We start from the raw sequence: 24,662 nt of genomic DNA, 5'->3' as shown, positions 1-24,662 counted from the left end.
AAATGTCCGACCAGCCAAAGTGTTAGAAGCAGCAAACTACCTTGTGCATACTAGTGAGGGACAATTGGCCAGAAAATGTGGTCACTGCTCTTTCAGATCCAACTGCTGTAGGCATAAGTAACATTAATGAATGGGAAGAATTCTATAATGTTCAAACCACAAGTACCAGCGTTTCTGATATACATTCAAATAAAATTAATGCTGAAAACATTCAAAGTGCTCTAGTATCTGTTGATAGACATATTGATGAGATTTTAACAAACTCTAAATAAGAACAAAGACAACAGTGATGATGAGTGGTGCGAAGTAGAAGAACGATAGTCTGGTGTCACAGATACTTTACTGCAACAACCAGATATCACTGAAAATTGTGCGAAGGTATTAAGCTGTTATATCACACTGACTAGTGCATAAAGGAAACTTCAGCCTGCCAATTTCAAACAATTGCGGTAGCTTTCATATCCACAAGTAACTACAGTGGTACTTTGATTAATCTACAAGAGACAATATTTATCAGCGAAATCAAAGTTCCAAATATTTTTGCACTTGAAGTGAAAACGTTTTGCCACCTGTTTTGCATATCTTTTGTCTCCTCTTTGGTGGAACGTTGTAAAGTCTTACAACTTCATAGCCCCCTAAGATGCAGTAAATTGTTGCGCACTCTAACCTTGGCATTTCAGTTCCATCCCCATGCTACCACTATGATGTTTATTATTTTTGGCATGATTATTCATGTATAGTAATTTAGGACAGTGAAAACCCAAAGCCACGAAGATAATTTTAATGCCACATAAAAATATAAACTCTTCGGTGTTTTTTTTCAATTAGGAAGAACTATCCCATGAAAATGTGACTCTCGGTTAGGGATCTGGAGATGAGATGTGGGTAGGCCATGTTTACTAGGCGACGATAATATTTCCAATTTCGTCCTCTTTGGAAGTTCCAAGTCAAAACTGAGTGGAGAAGAGCTTTATTTATTGTTTCTCTCTGTTTCTTGGTCGTAAGCGAAAAATGCGTAAGTATTTGACATGTTTCTCAGTGCCTGGAAAAAATCAGTTCTACTTGAGTCCCCCTTCCGCTGGGAAATTTTTAGCTCTCGTCTCCTCCTCCCTGGGGAATTTCCAGTGACCTTCCGTGGGTGAGGGGGGTAAGGATATTTTCCGAGACCAGACCCTTTAATCTTTCATCGAGTTAAATAAACGATACGTATGTACGCACGTACGTACGTATTATATGTACGTATGAATGTATTGAAATGATGGCAATTACGGGAATACCTCTCTTAGGTAGAGATGAATAGTGATTTCCTAGTCACCTCTAAGCTAGTCTTTCAGAAAGTGCGAAAAGTGCCATTTATTCGTGGGTAAATACAAATAAAACTTCACACAAGTTTACCGGTGGTGACTAATTTACATGTAACTATTGTCTTTGCGAACTTAAAAATTTAAGCACTATCAAACGGAAAGTAACACCATGCAGCGATTCCGAAAGAACAAATAAATGTTTGCATTTTTTTTCAGTTGATCGAGCTTACTGATGCTGGCTACAAATACAAAGTTAATTAAATATACCCAATTAGCAGTTGTTTGTCTTGTGGTTATACGTTAAACAACATATAGCAGCATAAATGCTTAGCATTCCTCGCTCTACGTGGATGTTTCTTTTTCAAATTGTGCTTGCAGTTTCCCATCTAGTACAAATATGAAACTTACAGATAAGTAGTATTTACTGGCAAGGGTCCTGGAATTGACGTCAATTCCAGCCATGAACATCCAACAGTTTCCAGTCCCTCAGAGCAACTACAGGGCTTTGGACATTCTGATGACGGAGGACAAAAAGATGAAAATGGCACATTTTTTCTTAAAGGGAAGACACAATTTAAGTTCTCGTGCAAACTCTCAAGGAAAAGATCAAACACTGATTTTTTTGGTAGAATAGCATATATTAATTTGTTGAACAACAATACTAATAATGAACGAAATAAAAAATTGTATTTTGAAGTGAGAGGTTATACACGAAATGAGAAGTGATCCTGGCACTTATCTGGATAATTCAACGCATGATCAGCAAACATAATAGGGCGTATGATTTTGAAAAGCATCTTCTAACGTAGTAGACGGCGGTTGCGGCAAAATGAGTTTCCATCCAGGGCAGATGTTTTTTTTACGTCTCGCTCAGCAGCCCAGCTCATACAAAAGCCTTCTCCTGACTGGGAAGAAGAGTGTTACTTAAAATAACAATTTTTTTGTTTGAGTACCTTCGCCAAATGTGTGATTGTTTCCTTTCCATACAAACAGGAACAGCAAGAAAAACCCTTGTTTGCCAAACACAAGCACTTGCATGTCTGTGGCAGTGCTTGATCTTTTGCATATAATTCCTGTCTCCTGTACATAAATATTACAAAAATGGTGTTTTCAATGTCTAAATGGTCCTCTTTAGGTAATTACTACTTTTGTTTCAAGATGCATGAAAGTGTATTTTAAGCCATTTTATTCATTTTCAAGAATGTTTTATGCTGAAACAGTTATGACTAAGATGGATACTCCAAAATAAAGTGAGACACTTTATGACAACTACGTAACACAACTTAAAACTTCAGGGCCAAACAAGGAGACAAAAACCGGTCATTCCATGCACCCCACGTAGTATCGTTTCTAGTGTTAAGCACTAATCTGCACTATTTAAGCCTTAGCACTTATTGGAGAATGGTTGGCTTTCATAAATTGTTCTGGTTACACATATTTTTTGAACTTAATAAAACTTAAGTTAGATCGTTTGGCACTTTATATACACAAATTTAAACCTAAGTGTTTCACGTTATTTTGGAGTATCTATTCTAGTCAAAACCACGCTGAAACTGGCTCGGTCATTGCTTTTTTCTGAAAATGAGACAAACTGGAAACTTGCTTAAACATTAGGGTTGTTTATATCATCTTACAGATGGTATTAACGATAAACATATGGTACAAACGAATTCAGCAGGTATATCGTAAAAAATGTACTGAGAATACTATTTAATGTTGTAAGATACTTATGTTGAGAATATAATAAATTACAGACCGATTTGAACAATTTTCTGAAAATTTTATCCCCAATACATTTTTGTAAGAGACTGCCATGAGAGCATTGGATCAGCTGGTTATACTTCGCCTGTTGAGGTTATCCTCGTTTACTTGTGTATAATATTGCTTTTGTTGTCATCGTCATTATTATTATTATTATTATTATTATTATTATTATTGGTCTCAAAAAAGAAGTATAAGCGTTCTCTGGTAAAAAGATTTTAAAAAGACTATGAGCTTTCGACAGACTGAACTGCTGTCTCTAATTTTAACATTTTTTCTACCACTTGCTTTTATCTTTTAATTTATGCGAATTTCTCGTTATATTTAAAATTCTTTCGTTTTTATTCTTTACTCGTTTTTATCCGTTGAAGACAGCAGTTCAGTCTGTCGAAAGCTCATAGTCTTTTTAAAAATCTTTTTACAAGAGAACGATTATACTTATTTCAATCCTGCTAACGGATCTTCAATACTTTTACGTGAATCGTCTCGTCAGGGTTCATTTCTGCGTGGAACATCATCATTTTTTAAAATCGAAAACGTAAGCTAAATTGCAAAGGACAGCAATTCTAGCAACCATGACAAGAACTCTGAATAATCTTTTAGTATTTTAGAGAAAATGTTTGATATGGCGAAGTAACTAATTAACTCACCGCAACCAGAACTGACAACCGAACATGTTACTTCCAATATCTTATCTTAAAACGGCCTAAACGAGAGACCGACAAAACTAAACTCATTTAATATATTAAGAGTATGTATGATTAGATAAGAAGTAAGCAGTTACCTACCCGAAATAAAAGGTTTGATTTGATGAAATAAGCGCAGTTTTAGCTCACCAGATAAAGCCAAATGAAAAAGCTGGCACCATCTTTTTTTCTTTTTTCTCAATATACATTCAATAAGTTCCGATATAACGCGCGCTGTCATTGGTTTAAACAGCATGCATTATGAGGCTAACGCCACAAGTAGGATTTGGAAAATCTTCCGAAAATTTAGCCGAATGCGAGAAGACATTAAGCAATTCTTTACTTCAAAACATATGTAGAAGCCTCGCCTGTGATCTGTTCATTTGTAAAGAAATAGAGTACACATTCGACTACGGCTCGTGATTCCTTTACACTTCTTCCGTGCTCTGTCCGCTCCCTGCGCGCTTTACAACGAAAAGATCACAGGCGCGGCTTTTTTATTTGTTAATTATAAATGATTGACTATTTAGTTGCCGAACACAAAAATATACAGATAACGAGAGAGATCTTGGTTCAAGTTTGGAATCGGATTTCTAGTTGGAGTGAAGTTAAATTTCGTGTTACGTTTCGGAGAAAGAAAGCCTTCACTGAGGGTGAGGATCGCGTTGCATTCTTCTTTCCTCGTATTCCAAATCCGAGAATAGTAGAGCCCTTTTTCGCGGTGCTATTCTAAGATACTTTCCAGGCTCTCCGATTGCACGATTGACGCGCACTATTCTCCGATTTTACCACTTCACGTAGCAAAACGGCCTTATCTCTGTCTCTCGCAAAAATTCTCCCAATGTACGATTTTTCCAATTCTCTGATTTTAACTGTGCATCTAGCGAAAAGTCTCCGATTCTTCAATTCTTCCGATTCATATTACGATTATTCTGTGTAACACAGCATGCGTTTTGCTGCGTGAAGTGGTAAAATCAGAGAATAGTGGGTTTAAATCGTGTGATCGGAGAGCAAAGGGAACTTATCCGATTTTCGTGTATTCCCGTCTTCTTGGGGGAAAATCGGATACATCATAAAATCGACCTGATGAAGTCCAATGGTTTCGGACGAAACGTCGTCAAGTTTAACATTTGTCTGGTACAAGATTTAATCCTTTTTCTTTTTTTTTTTTTTCAACGAAGCATTATTGTTGAGATTTGTAGTCTATTCTCGTTGTAAGAATGGCTTCCCGTTTTATTGAAGTCGAGGAAGAGTTTATTGAACAACTGAGGCACAGCAGTGACAAGAAAAGTACGAATACGAAAAGAAGTACAGAATAGTGGAATAGTTCTTCTTGAAGGATTCCAAACTTCTCAATGGCTCTAGCACTGTTCTTTGAATCTATTTGCTGTCTGCATTCTGCGAGCATCGTCCTCACCGAATCCTCCACATGTACAAGTCTCCCTTCTGCTTGCTCTCTTCTGCTACACCATGTCAAGAAAGCTTTCCACATTTGTCGAAAGAAAGCTTCAAAACACAGTTTGTGAGCCCTTACTCCGCGGTTGTAAGATCGACCAGCCAACAGTGCAGATGTGGTCCCGGCGGCATACACTCCAGATTCTATTAACAGATCATCCAGACCAGAACCTTGATACTTCTTTCCAATGATGGAAAGAAAGTTCAGCGCAATGTGGAAACCACCAAGACGAAGAATGGTGTCGGAAAACTCGTCGGGAAACTTAAGCTGTATCTGTTTCGCCTTAACATAGATAGCTAAGTCGAACGTAATCACTGACTCCAACTGTCCAACACTCAAGCTAATCTGCTGTGCATGCTTCATAACGGTATACACTGTGCTGAATTCAGTAAATGAAGCATCGAGTAACGGACAATAGCCAATGTTGGTAACACGTGGGATATCAGGAAATAACAATGCGTTAAATCCACTCCAGCTCGGAACAAGCTGGCGCGTCGCTCCCGCTACAACTGTTGTATCAAGTACGCGAGAGGGATCAATGCGAAGTAGGGCCCAAATATTATCCCTATCAGTTGCGTTGGACAACTCGTTACTTATACTGGAAAACCACTCCGTTTGAATGGTCCCTTTGTATTCAGTAAGTAGAGGTCTTCTGCCGTGCATGTAGCATTCGCGGATGTCGTACAGGGTATTAGCGGCCTCTAGGGATCTTCTGCGCATTGTGTGATCAGCTCGTGCCGTGGGTGGGAGTCCTGGGCCAAATTGCTTTCGCTGATAAACAATCATGGTTGTTGCGTGTGTGGTGTTTTTCCCATCCAATGTTTCCTCCTTTAAGTCATTGTTATCAGCCGCAAACTGAATAAACGGACCTGGCGAAATATTAGATGGCACGACTGTTCCAAATTGCTCTGCCATGGCAGTCACTTCCATTGCCAGACTGGTATCAACTTCTTGTACTTCACTGTGGGACGAGCAATGTCCCATGCGATTTAGCAGGTAATCAACACCTTTGAGGCCGTGAGGTGGTTTACAGCCATGGCCAGACCTATTTGCTTGGGAAGTTTCACTCTAGCGTTTGAAGCTGAGTGGGTAATGTCTTGCGAGTTAGTTAACACTTTGCGCTCATCTTCAATTCTTTTACACACAGTTGAAATCTCAGGCTCTTTTATTTTGGTCTCCAAGGTTATTTCCTTGACATCAAGTGGACGCAATTTGATTCCATTGCTTTTCCTGATCTCCTCTCTTATGCGGCCTGCAACACTCCTTATCTGCTGGTAGTCAGCTGATTCGTAATTCCCAGAATTAGAGGCTGTAGTCTTCATCTTGCTCGCTGCTGCTTCGTTTATAAGATCATGAATAGACAAAGCACTAGAGTAGACAATTTCTGATTTGCACTTGTTGGCTTGTTGGAAAAATTCAATGTCACACCCGAAGTATCTCTTCAAGCGTTCTTTCAAGCGATGCTTAGTGTAGCTTGCACCATCAACTCCTCGTTCTTTCAAAATATCTTGATACTTTAGCAAAAGACTTGACATGTCGTATGCTTTATCTTCTTCAAGGATGCAGTGACCAATACTTTGTGCAAGCTCTTTGAAAGCGGCTTCATGCACAGACACGCCATCATCAAACCCTTGATGCTTTAAGTTGGATTTGCTCACGTAAGAGGAAAGACAATCTTTCTGATATTTGGCTTCGGCGGCAATTAAATCGTTATTTACACTAAGGAGACAATGCAACATTCGCTCATCGCCTTTTACCTCGGCGGCTTTCCTGATTCTTTCACTGGCTTCAAAAGTGCAGACACATTGTACATCGCTGCTACTTTTTTGTGTGTCTTATTACGACAAAACAAACATTTTGACCAGTCAGTGGGGTTAACACTTGAACGGGATGTTCTTGATTGAACTTCCTTTCCTTTGCTGCCTGAGACCTCTTCATCAGTATGATGTTGAGCTGCAGTAGCGTAGCGGATATTCTGCTCGCTTGTGTAGCTAGAGTAATAAGGCGAGTGCCAGTATACATCTCGTTTGGCAAGATCATCTACCTCTCCTGAAAGCCTACTATAAACTTCATCCCTACGGCGCTTTGCAGCACTAATGAAAGTTTCGATAGCCTTGCCTTTTCTGAGATTCTCACCATGAATGTCCTGACAGATAATACATTTCTGTGATGGTGATGTCTCTTCTATCCTTTTTCGTTTTATTCCCGGCAGGAAATCCCCGTTATCCTCCCTTTGACTAGCCATATGAGCTAACATGATAAGCAAAAATTAAACACGTATTTGCAAGGGTTTACTTCATTTGCTTTTTTAGCACTCGAACTATGCTCATTCCAACAACAAATGACTCGAACTCCTACCGGTCTTATATTTCTCAGAGATTGGTCACATCCTACACTGTTAACAACGCAATGAGAATGTCTTTTGTCCTTTCTAACAAGTTTAAGCAACCAAAGAACCGTAGAATACTCTGAATACTAGACTAAAAGAACTACACGGTGCAATTTTTCTTAAAAATTACCATCGCTATAATATCTTGCTAATTAGCAAAAAGCATTCCACGGTATTCATACTTATTACCTTAACGATATGTTTCAAAATGCTTTAAACCATAACATACTCCAGTTATAATAATAATGAAGTCTGGTTTTGTCAAAAAAAGTGACGAGAAAAATATCATTTCGGTACAAAAAATGGAAAATTATTAGAATACTGCCGGCAAAATTAACTTATAAGTGGCTTTACAAAGATAGAAATCGCTTGTTTGAGATACAAAAGAAGAAATATATGAATAAACTTTCCAGATACTTACAGACCACATCAAGGCATGGGCGCGGCCATATTGGATTTCGTCAGCCTCGATTTCATCACAATACATGGAATCGAGGCTCTTAAGTATGGTTTTATCAAAAGAGAATATTTCTTGCGGTTTAAAAGCCAATTTTAAAATTGTCGTTGAGGATAAGCACATTTTTTTTCTTTAAAATGAAAAAAATACACTATTTAACCGCGTTTATTGAAAAGGAGAAATGGCAGCAAAAACAAAGTGAAATACGTACATTGAAATTTTGGCTCACCAGAAACGGTTTGTTTGCCAGTTTTTTCCCTGTTTCAAGGCACAATTCAAAAGCCTGGGTTAATACCAGACAATTTCTAGGGTTCTGTCTGATGCATTCAATCTTGCAGCATTAATTAAGTCTTTACAGTCTTTAATTACTTAATTACTTACTTACTTACCTACAATTGACCGGGATGCCTGTGGTGTCTTGCGGAACCCAAAATCTAAGCAGGAAACGTAGTAAGGAGAAATGAAGTTTTTTCTTGCCCAAAAGATACATTAAGGTGCAGGTGAATTTGAATTTAATGACCTTAACACTCAGTAAAGTGTGCCGTTCCAAGAAAAAAGTAAAGAGAACTGTCTACCAGTAATACAACGCCTGTTTTATTTGTCTTGTGTCATGTCACGTGACCTAAGTTATCACCACAGCGGTATTTCTTGTATCCTCAGATAACGTTAACACAAACTTTAGAGTCATGCCGGGACACTTTTAGTAAAAAAATCGTCAGAAAATGCCCATCAGCTTGTTAACCTCGCTTTCATGTGAGATTTACAGTGACGTCAGAAAACACCCCCTTAACTCAAAACCTATACCACAAATCGACCCTACGAACTACCTGGCGTTATTCAGGAGGTGTTGTTCTATCAAAATCCGTTATCAGACCTTTTCTGTGGTGATGGGAGAGCGAAACCCCTTTTTTCCGGTCTCAGCTCCTGGACTACAATAATTGGTGTTTCACATGGTAAAAACACTTCCGTGTCGTGAAACAGTGTTATTGGGTTAATCCTTTGAATAAGATGGGCTCTTGAAATGAGCTTGGAAAGAAGTCGGTGTTTCGATTGACCAATCAGTTATTTGAAACATTTCGTGTAATTGTAAATACAGTAATCACAATCGTAAGAGAGGCTTGGTTACTTAACAATAGATTGCAGGTTTTGTTCAAAAATACCGCTTGATTAGGTGCACTGTACACACAATGGAGGCTTTCTTGTCTTGCATGGACGAAATCGCCTTAGATGGCTTAGACGGTAAGTAATAACTAGGAAACCGAACTTTTTTTTTCATGCAAGCGCTGACACGCTGGCTATTTGAAACATCACCCCTAGCTTGAAACGCAAAACTTCGTCAAGTCAGGCCTCACTTACTTGATGCTTAGTAGTAAAGGCCTGCCTACAGAGAGGACAAGGAAAAATCACGGTTTGATTTTCTGCCGTTGCACTGGTGACTGCAAATCTGCAGTTTCTGAAAAGGTAGTCAGGATTTACACTAGACCTGACGAGTCGCGTACGTTGTTACATGTAAGCTTACAGCTGTACGTCCATCACATAATGCAATTAAGAGCTGTAGTATAAATGATTTGCAACCAATCCCTGATGACAAGTGGGTAATGTACAATTTCTGGTGGACGAAGAAAAGGAGCCAATACAATTTGTTTTCGTCCACCAAGGCCAACATGGCGGCGATGACATAAGGTCAGAAAATCACCTATATTATGGATATGCATCCTGTTACTGCACTGTGTAAATCAGTATTTTTAAAGCTTGAATTGTTTCTTATTGCTCTTGCACCCTAAAATATCATCGTTATTGGCTTTGCTTTTGTGGAATCCTTGAAAAAACCGTTGATTTATTGTGCATTACCAGTCAAAGTAATTGCAATGGTACATTACAGTCATTGTGTATGTTGAGTTGACGGGTTGTTTGGTAGTTTGCAGACCTGTTTGCAGTATTTAAGAACTGCTTTTGCAGGTCTTGGCTAGTATCTTAAATTAGCATTGGGGAACTTATTGGGGATGGACGTATAGAAAACATGCCAGGTCCATGGACCACCCATGTGGACCCGGTCCAATTGGACTACCTCTGTGGACCACCCCTCATTTTGTAAACTCAATATGTCTTACAAGCCGAAAAATGATCCTCACACTTACAGTGTACCTGGACAATTTAAGCAGGAGCCGATGACTAATAAAGTTAGTGAACAACTCCCATACTGTAACAGTACATGTAAGCCTTTGTCAGGGTATTTTTACAGACCAGGAGCACATGTACAATCTATTTTTAGATTACCTTTTCTGCAAAAAGAAAAAGACAATATTATTCTGGTTCGGTGACGCTATGACGTCAAGTTAGTTTCTTGTGACTGGTCATCGCTATCGGGAAATTGAATCCAAAAATAAATTGCGGTCTGTGAAAATGCCATGACAGGAATATAGGGCTGTTGTTCGCTCCTATTTATGGGCTACTGACTTAAGCCATAGCCCTTTTCACGGTTAGTTTTTCTCATTTGCATTACAATATAATCTAGCATGTATGTGAGGCAATTTCAGGCTATTTTGTAGTTTTAACTTGAAATTGCCTCACATCCACATTGGATTACGTTGTAATGCAAATAACAAAAACCAACCGTGAAAAGGGCTATTGCCTGTTATAGACACACACATACACTGTACAGTACCACCTACAGTATTTGGTGGCTCCAAAGGGATTATTCGTCTATAACCTGCTTTTCAAATAGAAGTTCAATTCATTTTGTCGAGTCCTTCACAGGAACAAATGAGCCCAACAAATTGACCTGCTCCCAACTGAGTGACTTCAAAGCTCAGTTTGTAGAGCATTGCACCAGCATCGCAGAGGTCATGGGTTCTCATGTGTCTAGAATTTGGTAAGTGTGAAGATCACTTCCCTCTTTCATCTAAATAATTTTCTGCTTGTAACTTTGCAAAATGAGGGGCAGTCCTTGGGGTCCATGAAGGGGTCCATGTTTTGTATACGTCAGGCCGTCTGATATTATGTGATGGTTTGATTTCACACAATCAACCTCAAATCGCATCCGATCACACAATTCAGGAAAAATTCGCATGATTCACAAAAGAACGCACAATATTCATAAAATAAAACATAAATCAACAAGTTTCTTAGGAATTCCTGCATAAATATGCCATTTTAAACATGATTTACCTTGGAAAAAGGCTAAAAAACGTTTGTCACCTTCGATTTTGTAAGCATTAGAAGTTCAAGGCGTTATTTTGCATGTCAGGCGCCTGGTACGAGTCTCATTCTTAAAGAGTTGCCTACTGGTGTAACACAAACATGCCCTTTGTTCAGATTAGCCAATCTGTTCAGAAATATAATACTGCACATAGAAACAAAGCACAAGAAGGTAGTTGTAGCATGCAGGAATATCAATAATAATTATTGATCATTCATTTGGCATGTTAGCTGTGTCCTTTCAACTTTTTACGTGGTGCACCGATAGTGCAGAAGACCTCATTTATTTTTTTATTGATCCCAACTAATGTCGATCAAGATGCATGATTACTTTGCCCTTGTGTTCAAAATGTCTTTAGGGCAGCAAAAAAGTGTTTTTCCTATCCTGAAACCTTATAAAACAAGCTTAAAATTGTGCAGAAAAAAAATTGTATGATTAATTTTACATTATTTATGGCATAATTGGCCTTTCTAATCACGTAATCTGCCCTGCAAATTTTGCATAATTTGCATTTTTTCATATCACCCCATCAGAAGGCCTGATACTGTACGTCCATTGGGGACACTGTACAGAAATCAAATCAACTCTTATCAAACAGCAGATCAAGGTTTTTTAATAGAGGGAAAACTGGAGGAGCTAGAGAAAAAGCCTTTGCATGTGACAGTGCTCGACCTTAACTTTTTTGATCGCTTGCCCTGGGAGTACTTGAACTGAAAATTTACTAGTCCTGAGTAAATCTCTGGTAGTCCTTCCTGATTGCAGCATGACAATATTATTTGCAATATCTTTTTATAATTAAATTGGACTAACTGTTTGTGTGATCGAATGTTGTGAGGAACGCATCGAAACAACATTTACAAGATGTGTATTTTGTTTTCACCTAATGTATTTTTTTTTGACATTGCAAAAACTAATTACAAAGTAGTTAGTGGTCCTGTGACTAGTGGTTCTAAGTTTCTACTAGTCCACAAGCATTTTGCACTAGTCCAGGACTAGTGGACTACCGCTAAGGTCGAGCACTGTGTGACATATAGTTTTGGGCTTGAAGGCAGGCCACATTGGTCAGAGGTGAGAGCACTGACCACTGTGCCATCCCTGTGACCTTACAAATCTGTCATTCAAATCAACTTTTAACAGTAGGACACTTGCAGTGTGTAACCATTTTATCTGTATAATTATGGTTCAAAAAGTTTTAAACTAGGTAAATTTTTATTTTCCTTTGTTTCCCATCATATGTATCAGACAACGAAAAATCAAAATTGAAGTGGTTTCAAAGTTTCAAGTTCGAGTTCATTGTTTCAATTGAAAGTACTTTAGCTGTTACAAAAGAGTCACTGTATCCGCAAATACTGTAACAAGTTGCTAATCTAGGCAGACAGATTGATAAATGAATAATTTTATAATTACATACATTTATTAAAATGTATGTTCCTAAACGTATGATCCGTACTTTAAATATTTTTATTGTAATATAGATATTTTTTTATGTACATTTATTTGAGTTTTCGCAAGTGTGATGTAATACATGTAGTTGGTATGACAATAATTATTTAATCCTCCTCCTGTTTGATAATTTGAAGCAAGTAGTCTAACGCACTGGTTTGAAAAATTTTAAACCATTAGGAAAAACTTTATTTGAACCAGAACATTATGTACATCTTTTAGTGAGGTTTTCTTTCATCATGGTACAATGTATCTATGTGTATCATTCACAGGTTGCCCAATTGAGCAGTTATGGAAACATCTAGAAGTAAGAAAGCCGCCATTTCCACTGAAGCTTGATGCTGCAGCAAAGCAGTTTCTATGGAAAGCTATTGTTGACATGTCAGAAGTGGAATTTTTTGTTCTGGAGGAACCATTTTCTCATGTGTTTGCAAAAAAATGTAACGATACGGAAGCCATAGAAATTAGACCAAAGAACCCGCATGATCAGGTATTAATTTTTCTATGTATTTTGTTATTGAAAAGGATTTCAACCATTCTTAACTTGTGAATCTTTTAGATCGCTAGAAGAGTGACAATATACATGTATCTCCAAAAATCTACCTTGTCCTTCCCTGCAACCCAGATACATGTATATACAACACTGGGAAATCGGTAATTGTGAAGAAGAGCTCCCCAAAAATCCTGTCGGCCGACTGTCGGTTTTGGGGAGCTCTTCTTCACAATTACCGGGAAATCAGTGCCCTACTCTTTGTGAATAGTAACATTTTGTAGTGACATGTGGGTTCTTTTACGTCCCACTGGGTTATGAAGATTGAAGGCCTCTGAGATGGGGCCCACGTTTTTTTGTCTTAATATCTGAGAAGGCTACAGAATCTTAACCATTTGCAGACTGACGTCATTTATACAAATGCAGCACTTTTTCATCAGTTATTTCAAGATCCTGAGTGTTAGTCCGGCCATAGTTTTGATTCTGCGACCTCCCATACAGTAGTGTGATGCTCAACCAACAGTAATGCTATATTTTAGGCATTGCATTAAATTTTATTTAAAGTTGGTTATATGTAGTATTAGTATATACTCACTCAGTGATCTTGGTGTTTCAAGCAATCTGATTGGTTCGATATCTTGGAGTAATTGAGCATTATTCACTCCCTACGGAGTAAATAATGCTTGATCCAAACAAAACAAAATGGCCGGCGTAAACTCGCCAGCATAATAAATTATGAATCGGAAATATTGAGAATACAAAATGATGCTGTGCTACAGAAGACAAAGAAAGCCACAAAATTTGGCCTGAAAGTTTTCAAGGGTAAGAGAAGAGTTCATACTTTTGCCAACTAGTGTTTGACTTCGTTTTTCCAGATAATTATTCCTGAAAATTAAACAATCTTCACGCCAACAGGGCTGGTCGCACACCAAAACAAATTTGTTACTGAAATCGAGGAATTAAAAAAAATGTCTAAGAAAGTTTATTTTAAAGGCTGCAAGGAAAAAAGACGGGTCATTTTATAACAAAGTAACGCTCACCTCAATTACAGTGCAGCTGCCATTTCATGTGCATCTTTTACCAACTGCACTTTCAATTTCCATTTCAAATGAACCTCAAACAGTGAAAGTGTTTTAACAAGCAGACTTTCGATTTAGCTTTCTGATTTAAACGGTGTTAAATGACCATTTTGCTGTTTGTGGCGAGGATTTTAACGAAGGTTATTTAGATTTGCCATGTTTGAAGCTTCTGTAAACACTTTCGCGCAAGCTTTTTGCGGCTTGCACGTTTTCCACGCATGAATTGAGATGTCAATTAAATCGACTTTGGATGGTTTTCTTCTGCAAATGTTGTTGAGATCACTTCGTGAGTATATACAAAAACAATTATTCTTTTCAATCTCGGCGAATAAGGGCAGAATATTTACCTCGATTTCAAAGAATAATTGTGAAATATTAGGGTAAAGATAATTATTCTTGCTGAAAGTTAATAACTCATTACAAGCTCGCATTACATTGTGATCCTCTGCTGACACCTACTTATACTATTTTGTTTTTAGTATGTAGGTCCCCTTAGAGACAGTAATGAGTTCAAACTTATCTGTGATCAAGACTTAGGTGTTAGAGGCTCGTGTCCGAGCTACCATGAGCGTAAAAACATCACAGAGGTGATAAGAGAACAGGCAGTGTACCAGAACTTGGAAACTGTGTATGAAAGGTACAGTACATGTACAATGCAGGGCTTGTCTGTTCTGCATAGATTAAAAATGTAAAATCCAAAAAAATTAATTAAGTTCTGAATGCTTGGGCACTTGGAAATCAAAGCCAAATGTTGTTGAATTGTTCTGTTTTGATCTTACAGGTACATGTAGCTAGAAGTTGAAAAGGTCATACTGTAACAGTATAATTATTATGGGCTGAAAATGGAGATTGAGTGAACGAATATATTAGAGAGCTAGAAAGTATTATTTGTATTAACACGGTGACAATATCCGACAATAATAGTTATAATTATAATAATTATTTTAATTATAGTTGTCAAATCGTATCTAACAGTCACTGATACAGTTCATGATGTTTACTTGTAAGTTTTTTTCATGTGATTACTATAATTATAAATTATTGACTTTCATTGTATGCTGTGGCACCTTTTCATAAATTGAAATTTCAAATGAATCAAATTAAGTTTTGAGTTTTTTGGCTCCCATCAGTCATAGCGTAGAAGATTAAGGGTGATTAGGTCACATCCTTGGTTGTGATTGGTTGATTTTGATTCACTTCATTGGTTACTTTTTCAATGTCTGTCAACAATTTGAAAGTTATGCTTCAGAGTACAAGTATGTGGATTCATTAACCCATTGACTAATGAACTGCCCCCCGTTAACAAGTAAAATCATTTAGCGTTAGACAGAGTAAAATCTGGAAAAGTAAAGTCTCACTCCCTGGGGTCATTGGACTAAATGTACAACTGTACTGTACATAGTCTCCTTCACAGCCGTTAACTGTATAAGAAAATTTCAAGGATTTTATACTTCTAACAGAAATCTTAGCTAGCCTTTATCTTTGCTTTTTTTAACAGGTGGGGGGATTGCCTTGTGATGGTTGCCTCACAAGAGCTGCGAGAGAAAGCTCTTCTTGGACCACACTGTGATCCTAACATGACAGTTATTGACATGCAGTACTGCTTGTTGGAGCATGTTGGACAAGCAAGATACAATGGACGCATGCAGAGAGCTATCAGTTCGAACTTTTTGAAGATGGAAGCCAAATCACTTTTCCATTATCTAAAAGGTCTACGCTTGCTAGGCTTAATCACCTTGCAGGTTAGTTTGGTAACAACATTAAACATATTAATTTTTTGTTTCATTTGGATGGGCCTCCACATGTTCATGATACAATGTAAATTATTTTTGATTAGATTGAATTTAGTGTCAAGCAGCAGCTTATTAATTTACAAGGAAAGGTTACGTTTATACAAACGTCGGCCGTGTAGCACTTATATTTTAAACAGAGTTAACTGAATAGAGTGTAATGTGAAGTGCTAGATTTCTATCCCATATGAACCATGCGAGCGTTAGCCCTACTGATGGAAATGGGCCCACACTAGGACATAGAAAAACTTTGACCAGGGTGGGAATTGAACCCACGACCTTTGGGTTAGATCTCCGCCGCTCTACCGACTGAGCTACAAGGTCAGTCGGTAGAGCGGCGGAGATCTAACCCGAAGGTCGTGGGTTCAATTCCCACCCTGGTCAGAGTTTTTCTCTGTCCTTGAGATTAAGAGAGGGTTATCCTGGCTGAGAGAGGTCCATGCCACTAAACACTCTTTGTAAAACTCTGGGAGTGCTATAGGAAGCCGAGGATAGCTGAAATTGCAATAAAACAGGAATTTTCCCCCAACTTTTTTAAGGTAGAAATCTAAGAAGAGATTCCATGTAGCTGGCTCTTGAGATAGGTACCTCTTGATGCAAATTATTCTTTCAGAGCTGAGATCATTGACTCAATATCGGGCATTTTTAAACCTCCTTTATCAAAAGAGTTAATCAATGCAGAGCGCTTTATTTTGTCCTTTCCTTTCCATATGAAAGAATATAATAAGGTGTTAATTTTCTTTATGAACTCTTTATTTCTTGAGATAAGGGTAACTTTATATAAGATCTTGGGAATAGCAAACGATTTAATGACTTGTATTTTCCCAAGTAATGTGAGTCCTCTCCAATCCCAGCAGTTTAACAATCCTTTCAAGGATTTCTCAATTGATTCGAAATTAAGCTCGTAGAAGAGCGAGTATTTTTTTGTAAAATTGATCCCTAAAATTTTTATAACTTTGCTTATTTCACTCACCCCCGATTCTGAACTGCATATTCCTGAATAGGAGGATTTCTGTTTTGTCTTGGTTATAATCTTTAATCTGGAGTATGCACCGAGCAACTCTAGGTTGTCAAACAGGGCGCTATGGGATGATTTGTCACAGACATTTAAGATGTCATGTCATCCGCAAAAGCAACTAATTTAATTTCATTCCCGTCCACCATGATACCTTTAATTTGGCCATTGTTTCATATAGATATCGCCAGCAATTCAAGTACTATGATAAAAAGTGAAGGAGATAGTGGATCGCCTTGTCGAACACCTCGTTTGAGTTTGAATGAAGGAGTGAAAAAGCCGTCATTAGCAACACAGCTGGTTATGTTCTCATAAAATGTGCTAATCCATGCTAAGAATGATGTTCCGAAACCAAAGGATTCTAATGATCTTGAAACAAAGTTCCAATTTAGAGAATCAAAGGCCTTTTCAAAGTCTATAGCGGTCATTATGCCCGGATAGTCTTGCGCACTTGTGAATTCCATGAAGTCACTAATTGTTCTCACTGCATCGAAGATGGTCCTCCCTTTGACAAAGGTATTTTGATCATGGTGAATAATGTAAGGTAAAACCTTTTCTAACCTTTGAGTGATTAGCTTTTGAACCAATTTTGACATCCACATTAACTTGAGAGATTGGTCTCCAATTTTTGATCCATCGCCTATCTTTGTCTTTCTTCTCTATTAATTTAAGGTTATTACGGCTTGCTTTTGCGAATTTGATAGTTCGCCATAAAAATAAGCATAATTAAGTGAATCCACTAATAGCGTCCCGAGTTCTGGCCAGAAAAATTTGTAAAATTCAATTGTAAGCCCATCATTCCCAGGCGTTTTATTGTTACTAAATGTGGACAAAACCTTAAAACATTCTGAGTATGTTAACTGGCCTTCGCACAAATCGCGCATTGAATCAGACAGCTTGGGAATTGACGAAGAGTTCTGAAGGAAGGGACAATTTGTATAGTCAGTTCGCATTCCGGGCTTTTCATCATAAAGGTCTGAGTAGAAGTTGTATACTGTATTTCATTCATTATGGTTTTTGAATCAGTGGTCTCCTCATTGTTGTCCCGAACCAGTTTTCTTATGCAACTTTTCTTCTTATTTTTACATGTAGTTTCTAAATTCAAAAAGTATTTACTATTTTTTTCCCCTTGCTCAAGGGATGTCGCACGGGAACGAATCATTGATTCCCTCACAATATAATTGTACTCGTTTTCATATTCCACTTTAGTCGATGCAAGGTTTGCTAAGTTTTCCCGCGTGGGCGTTTCTGCTACATGTATTTTCTCCTCACAAAATTTAAGTTTTCTTTCAATATCTTGCATTTTCTTTCTCCTTTCCTTAGCTTTTGATTTACTGTAAGATACATGTATACTTTCCTCACGAATTTTATGTTCATCCAATCCCATTTAACTCTCAAATCATCACAATAATTAATTTCGTCAAGCCACTTTGGGAAACCATCACGTAAGCACTGAGTATACAGGGGGTCTTCTACATGTAATAGGCTGTTATTGAACAGAAAGAGGGACCACGCTGTTGATCTTTTAAGCTGTTAATTTCAAGGGTTATTGCCGAATGGTCTGTTTTGATTGCTGTCACAATGTCTACATTAGCTACAGTACTGGCCGCAGGAATAGCAGCATTACACGCGCGTATCATGCGTGTAAGTCCGCCATATTGCGCGCATTTTACACGCAAAATATGCGAGCGTTACGCGTGAGTAAAAAAATACTCGAAGTTGTGAGTAAAAAAATTACACGCAAATTCTTCACAGTGCGTGTAAAATTTTACACGCAGAGTTTCGTGTAAAAGAGGGCAGAGTATTTAAAGTTGTACATCAATTTGTCGCGGTTTTTCACGGAGAACAATGTTGCATGTCTAAAAGCACTACTGGTTTCCGAAGAATGTATTCAGCTTTGCATTTCAACATTTTCGCAACAAGTGTCCACTTTATTTGAATAGTCAACAATTGACTTGACTTGTTTTGCTGTGGTCATCGTCTGAATATCACCGCGCGTTTGGGTGCTCACCGCATGTTTGCGTTTGTCTCATTTCAGTACTGTACATCGTCTTGTAGCAAATCGCTTATAAGCCAGTAGTCTAATCGCCTTTGAATTATTGGGCTATTTTGCATCGGGATTACGGATTCTCCAAATGTCTACTAAACCATTCTTTATCAAAATATCGTCTACAAACTTCACCGATTCTTTTAGCACTGGTTTTCCACCTGAACAGTCGAGATCAGGGTCAAGAGTGATATTCAAGTCCCCGCCTAATATAATTTTGTGATTGGTCTCTTGGTATTGACTGTCACCAAGAAGTTCGGTCAATGATTGAAAGAACAAAGACTGGCTAGTGACACTATTGGGGGCGTAGATATTTACCAAAAGGAAGGGCTCATCTTGAATTGTTACTTTGATAAATAAAAATCTCCCCTCCTTATCAGTTTGAATTGATTGCAATTTAAAGTCAAAGGATTTGCATATAAGGATATAGCAACCCCACGACTATGGGTAGAGCCATGAGCGAAGTATATGTCTCCAGGCCATTGTTTTTTCCACTGATTTGCAATATCCTCAGTGTTGTATGTTTCTTGCAAAAAACAGATGTCGGAATTTTGCTTCATTAACCAATTGAAAACTGATTTCCGCTTTTCAAAATTTCGTATACCTCGAACGTTCAGCGAGATTATTTTAAACTTTAGGCTATTACTATCCATTGATATTTATAAAGGTAAAAACAGAAACAATAGAGCAGCAGCTGGTACTCCCATGGGTATTTGCACTTCCCAAAACAATAAGCAAAATTACTAACATTAAAACACTCATCACATCAAACATAGAGACAAAAGATTTAAACGTAGCCAGTGATAAAAGACTTATTAGCACTACGTCGTATTGGGTTGTCTCAAGAGTACTCCTTATTTGCATAGTCCACCAGAAGAGCCCCCAATGTTTCTTTTAAAATCATAACAACAACTAATAAATTGTTTTATCCAACAACGCAAAATTCAGGAAATCAAAGGAACCTTTTCTTCTTAAAATGAGCATTGTCCCTTTACCTGGATGCCATAGGGTTTTTTATGCTTGTGCGTGATATGTACAGCTTCAAGAAAATTTCTCACCGTCAACAAATAAAATATGAGGTTGTGACCTACTGAAAGCTGCCCTCTTTCCTTCCTTCCTCGCCTCGATCATTTTAGGGATGAGTTTTTTCCTCATGTCAACAACTTGTTTCGGGAGATCTGGGCCAATGCCAAAGTCACTCTCTCTGCTAAGAGTGGAACGGCGGGCGAAAATATCCTCCCGATCTGAGTAGTGGAGAAAACGTGCGATGATACCTCTGGGTTTACCGTTGTTTGGTCTTCTGCCGGTCCTGTGGACACGTTGGATTTCGATTTTACGAGCATTGGAGATTCCCAGATTATTCTCCAAAAAGTTATACAAGACTTCCTTGGTATCCTCCTCTCTATCCTCACGGATGCCATAGAAACGTAAGTTTTCTCGGCGCTGGTACACTTTGTAATCCAGAAGTTGTAAACGGAGTATCTTCAGCTCCTCCTCGTTCTTTGTTATTATCTCTCCCATTTTAGCCTTATCTTCTTGGACATCTTTGTTTAAGCTTTCTACACTCTGCTCTAGATTAGTGTAGTAGTAGATACTTTCCTCAGGTCTTGCTTGACGCGAACACAATCTTGCTGAAGGGATTTGACGGTTAGGTTGATTCGCTGGACGGACTCTCGAAGTGATTGGATTTCAATTGCAATTTGATCCAATTTGACAAGTTTACTGAGAATCAGGTCCACTTTTGACGCGAAGTCTTCGGCCATATCTAAAACTGAAAGAACTGCGTCGTTTTTTCCTTTGCTTGAGAGTGCACTACACTCGACGGCGAATGCCTCGTGGCAGTGTAAGTCGTCTTCTCCCTCCTTTAAACGCTTGGATTCTGGTGAATTTGTTTCTTTGGAGGACCGATCGCTACTACTGCTACTTAGCTTTGATTTTCTTTTCACAAACGAAAAGAATTCCATGCACAATTCGAAAAAAAGAGAACTTTTGCTTGGGAGCTCAACTTCTTAGCTCCTCTGACCGTACCATGCTCGGCCCAATCCTCAATACATTGTATTATGGTAACTAATCACCGGCAGAAAGATATTTAATAACCTCGCTATTTCCACGAAACACAATTATTTTATTTAACTGCAAACAACAGGAGACAACTTAACTCGAGCTAGGGACTTTCAATACAATCTCAGTACAATTAACTTAAGTAATACTTCTCTACGCTTATCTGGCCACAGGCAAAGTACAGTGTACTGTCCTTCTCATTGACAAAATCTCCTGAAGACTTCTTTCACAGTATCATGCTCCACGCAAAGCAACAGTACTGTAAAGTTGACAGTAGAATGCTAGAATCACACAGGAATGGGGAAATCCCTTATCACTTGTCACTTGTCACACAATATCACTTGGATATCACAGACAGGCAATGAAGTCCTGAATCACAACAACCGACTGACTGACTAGAGAGCCGCTTATATAACTATCCGAAGAGAGGCTAGAAGTTTCCAAAAGTATCTATTTACAGCTATTACAATAAACTCTATTTTAAACTTACGAGTCACAAACTATTTGAAACTGATGAGTCACAGTTCTAGAAAATTCTTGAAACAACACATTGCATGATATTGATGTTTGCGAACTTTCCAGAAAATTCCAATACTTCCACACTGACAATAGAAACTTAGAGCGGGAATACAGGTCTCCACAATCTTCTAGCCATAACTTTGGCCAGGAAAAATAATTCCCATCATTTTAGGCACATGTACATGTAGGCTGGCAAAGAGTAATAAAAACTTTTACTGCATACACAAGTACATACGCATGTGGTACAGAAAGAAGAGAACTACAAGCAGTTGCAAAAAGGTTGAGACACTGAATTGAAAATTCACTTCTTCTTCCTAAAACAACTCTTCCAGGGTAAATGTAAAGAATCCGATCTCACCGACGCGTCGGCCGACGTGTGTTGGTCGACACACCACCAACACAGTACCACCGCGTCGGCCGACAGTACCGGCATGTCGGCAAACACACTACCGAGGCATCGGCCAACACACTACTGATGCATTGGTCGACACACTACAGATGCGTTGGTCGAAATACTGTTTCAAATTTTATTTTTTTCAGTTGGAAGCAAGAACAACTTCTTAAGGAACGCCAAAAACGTGATAACCAAATAGTGTCCATTTAAAAATGAAACACTAGTACGTACATGTACAATCTTGGACAAAACTCTTGGGAAAAATTCTAGGTTGAGCATCATTTGGCATGCACTCAAAAGTATATTAGTCCTTACCCCCTCTTCCCCTTACCAATGGTGATAATATGCAAAATAATGCGCAAGCCTTTGGCCGTTTTTTTAGCCAACATTGGAATGAGGGGAGGGGGCAAAGTAGGAAGAATTTAATTCTTATCACACACGTACAGACAAATTAGAGCGTGAGATTTCCCAACAAGTTTTGTCCAAGATTGTACGTCTTCCTGATGTTTTGGCAAGGGTCGGTTACCAAAGGGGGGAGTTAATTTGCAAGTCGGCCGACATATTTATGTCACTGACATGTTTATTTTTTGTTCATTAGAAAAAGGTTCAGAAGTTTAAACTTTTTATTGATCATTGACTTTTTAATATTTTTAATTGCAATTTTACTGCAGTGGAAACTGTACAGTGATGTCTATCAGCAACTGCTCGAATGCTCGGTCTTTTCCGAAATTCCGGAACCAGGTGAACTCATCCAAGTAGCTGGGTAAACTATGTATTCATACAGGGTATCACACATCCACTTCAACTTCTTCTTGACCAAAAGCCCACATGCCTTCGATAGTATTGGTGTGTGCACCACTGTCGGGGTCAACAAAGTTCTTGGAATGATTTACGAATAGATGGATGTACATGTATCCTAGCTGCTTGAATGGTATGTACGGAGTGAATCGATCTGAGTAGATGACAGTTCCAGGTCGGATACTGTATGTGTAGTGATGAGACAATGAACTAGGGTCTCTCTAGTTCGGTTGGGAACACAGAAGAATAAAATAAATAAATAAATTAATTAATAGGTCTTTATTGTTTTTTAAGCAAAAATACATGCTAAAACAAGAACAGTTCCATTAAAAATAGCCGAAAGAATTAATTAGAATTACAAGGCTATCGACATTACATTAAATAGCTACTCTATATTTAAAAAAAGCCTCTTAAAAAAACTATTTTTAAAACGCTGGGTATTAACCCTAGGGAGTTGACTACTAGGAACTCGGAGGCGTGCTGAGCTTTCTTTCATTTTGGGGACGGAAGGGTACAGAGGGTGACCGGGCATACCGGAGATCTTCTTGAATAGTGAGCGATCAACCTCTTCTAATACGCCATACATGTCAATTCGGTACGAAACATATTTGCGTTTAAAGCAGCGCTGTAGAAAATTCTGAACCGTCGTTAATTCAGGTATTGAGGAGGCATATACGGGTAGACCGTACGTTAGTTTGGGTAGAACAATTGATCTAAAAACGTAATCTACGTCTGGTTGTTGGTATCCCTCTTTACGTAAACATCTTATCACACTTGTTGGCCTCCTGCAGCTTAACCTTAATATGCTCGTTAAATCTATGATTACTTTGTAAAGTAACCCCTAACACTTTTAAACAAGAAACTTGCGTTATATTGTTCACGGAGTCTATATCATGAGCAACCTTCTTACAAAGTATTAGTTCGTTGCATTTTTTAGGATTACATGCCATGGCATTATCTTGGGTCCAACTGAAAAACTGATTGACAACCTCTTGAGAAAGATCTATTTCATTTTTACATACTTTGACTAGCAAGGTGGTGTCGTCAGCATATTTAACTATGCTGGTAAGGTCATTATCCCTAATGGCCAAATCGTTGACAAACAAATTAAAAAGATGAGGCCCACTGACACTACCCTGGGTTGTTCCTTTGTTCACATTGTGCCATTTGTAAATAACACCCTCTAATATCAGTCTTTGTTTCCTATCCATTAGAAAGCTTAAGTACCAGTTAACCAGATAAGGATTGAGATCAAGAGCCTTTAGTTTTTCCCCAACTAACGAGTGTTTTACATTATCAAAAGCTTTTGAGAAATCCAGTGCAAAAAGCCTAACATAGTTACAATCCTTATCATCAAGTGCCCTTAAGTAATTATACTGTATTTGAATCAAGGCGTCTGTACAGCTGTAGCCCTCCCTATACGCATATTGTGTGACAGTCAGATTTTCTTCAAAGACTTTCTTACTGTAATGATGGTATACAGTTCTTTCAAAACAGCGTGCTATAACTGGAGTCATGTTAATTCCCCGAAAATCCGAATATTGAACAGGAGTGTCTACCTTTGGGAGGGGATTGATGTTAGCTTCTTTCCAAGCTGTCGGCCATGTGCAAGAGGACAGAGACTTGTTCCACAAAGCAGTCACCACAGGAGCAAGACTTGTACAATTGTCCCTCCAAACCCAAAACGGCAGCACCTTCTGCGATCCTCGCTCCACTTCGCCAAATACCCACAAACCTTCTGATACTCTCCCTCCCTTGTACTTTTTCTTGTCAC

At 38.3% G+C, this 24,662-nt stretch overlaps 1 protein-coding gene and 1 long non-coding RNA gene across 3 annotated transcripts in view; one reads left to right on the top strand and one right to left on the bottom strand.

Moving 5' to 3' along the window:
- Positions 1-1,709: 1,709 nt before the first annotated feature.
- On the bottom strand, positions 1,710-3,923 carry LOC138003258 (uncharacterized). The gene is made up of 3 exons (XR_011123457.1): positions 3,854-3,923; positions 2,258-2,384; positions 1,710-1,818 (listed from the first exon to the last, which is right to left on the bottom strand). It is a non-coding gene; the product is annotated as an uncharacterized lncRNA (long non-coding RNA).
- A 5,245-nt stretch (positions 3,924-9,168) lies between these two features.
- LOC138003672 (general transcription factor 3C polypeptide 1-like) overlaps positions 9,169-24,662 on the top strand; it is a 103,782-nt gene continuing 88,288 nt past the window's right edge. Inside the window, exons 1-4 of one of the 2 annotated variants that reach the window (XM_068849870.1) lie at positions 9,169-9,292; positions 12,968-13,185; positions 14,744-14,901; positions 15,763-16,006. In XM_068849870.1, the coding sequence (XP_068705971.1) occupies positions 9,241-9,292; positions 12,968-13,185; positions 14,744-14,901; positions 15,763-16,006 (672 nt within the window). In that variant the 5' untranslated portion in view covers positions 9,169-9,240. The remainder of the gene's footprint in view (positions 9,293-12,967; positions 13,186-14,743; positions 14,902-15,762; positions 16,007-24,662) is intronic. The other variant, XM_068849869.1, reaches the window with a different exon arrangement.

This window comes from Montipora foliosa, chromosome 5, assembly GCF_036669935.1.
Source record: "Montipora foliosa isolate CH-2021 chromosome 5, ASM3666993v2, whole genome shotgun sequence".
Classification (NCBI taxonomy): Eukaryota; Metazoa; Cnidaria; class Anthozoa; order Scleractinia; family Acroporidae; genus Montipora; species Montipora foliosa.
Note: the sequence above shows the minus strand (reverse complement) of the source record. Positions and strands in the feature narration are given on the sequence as shown.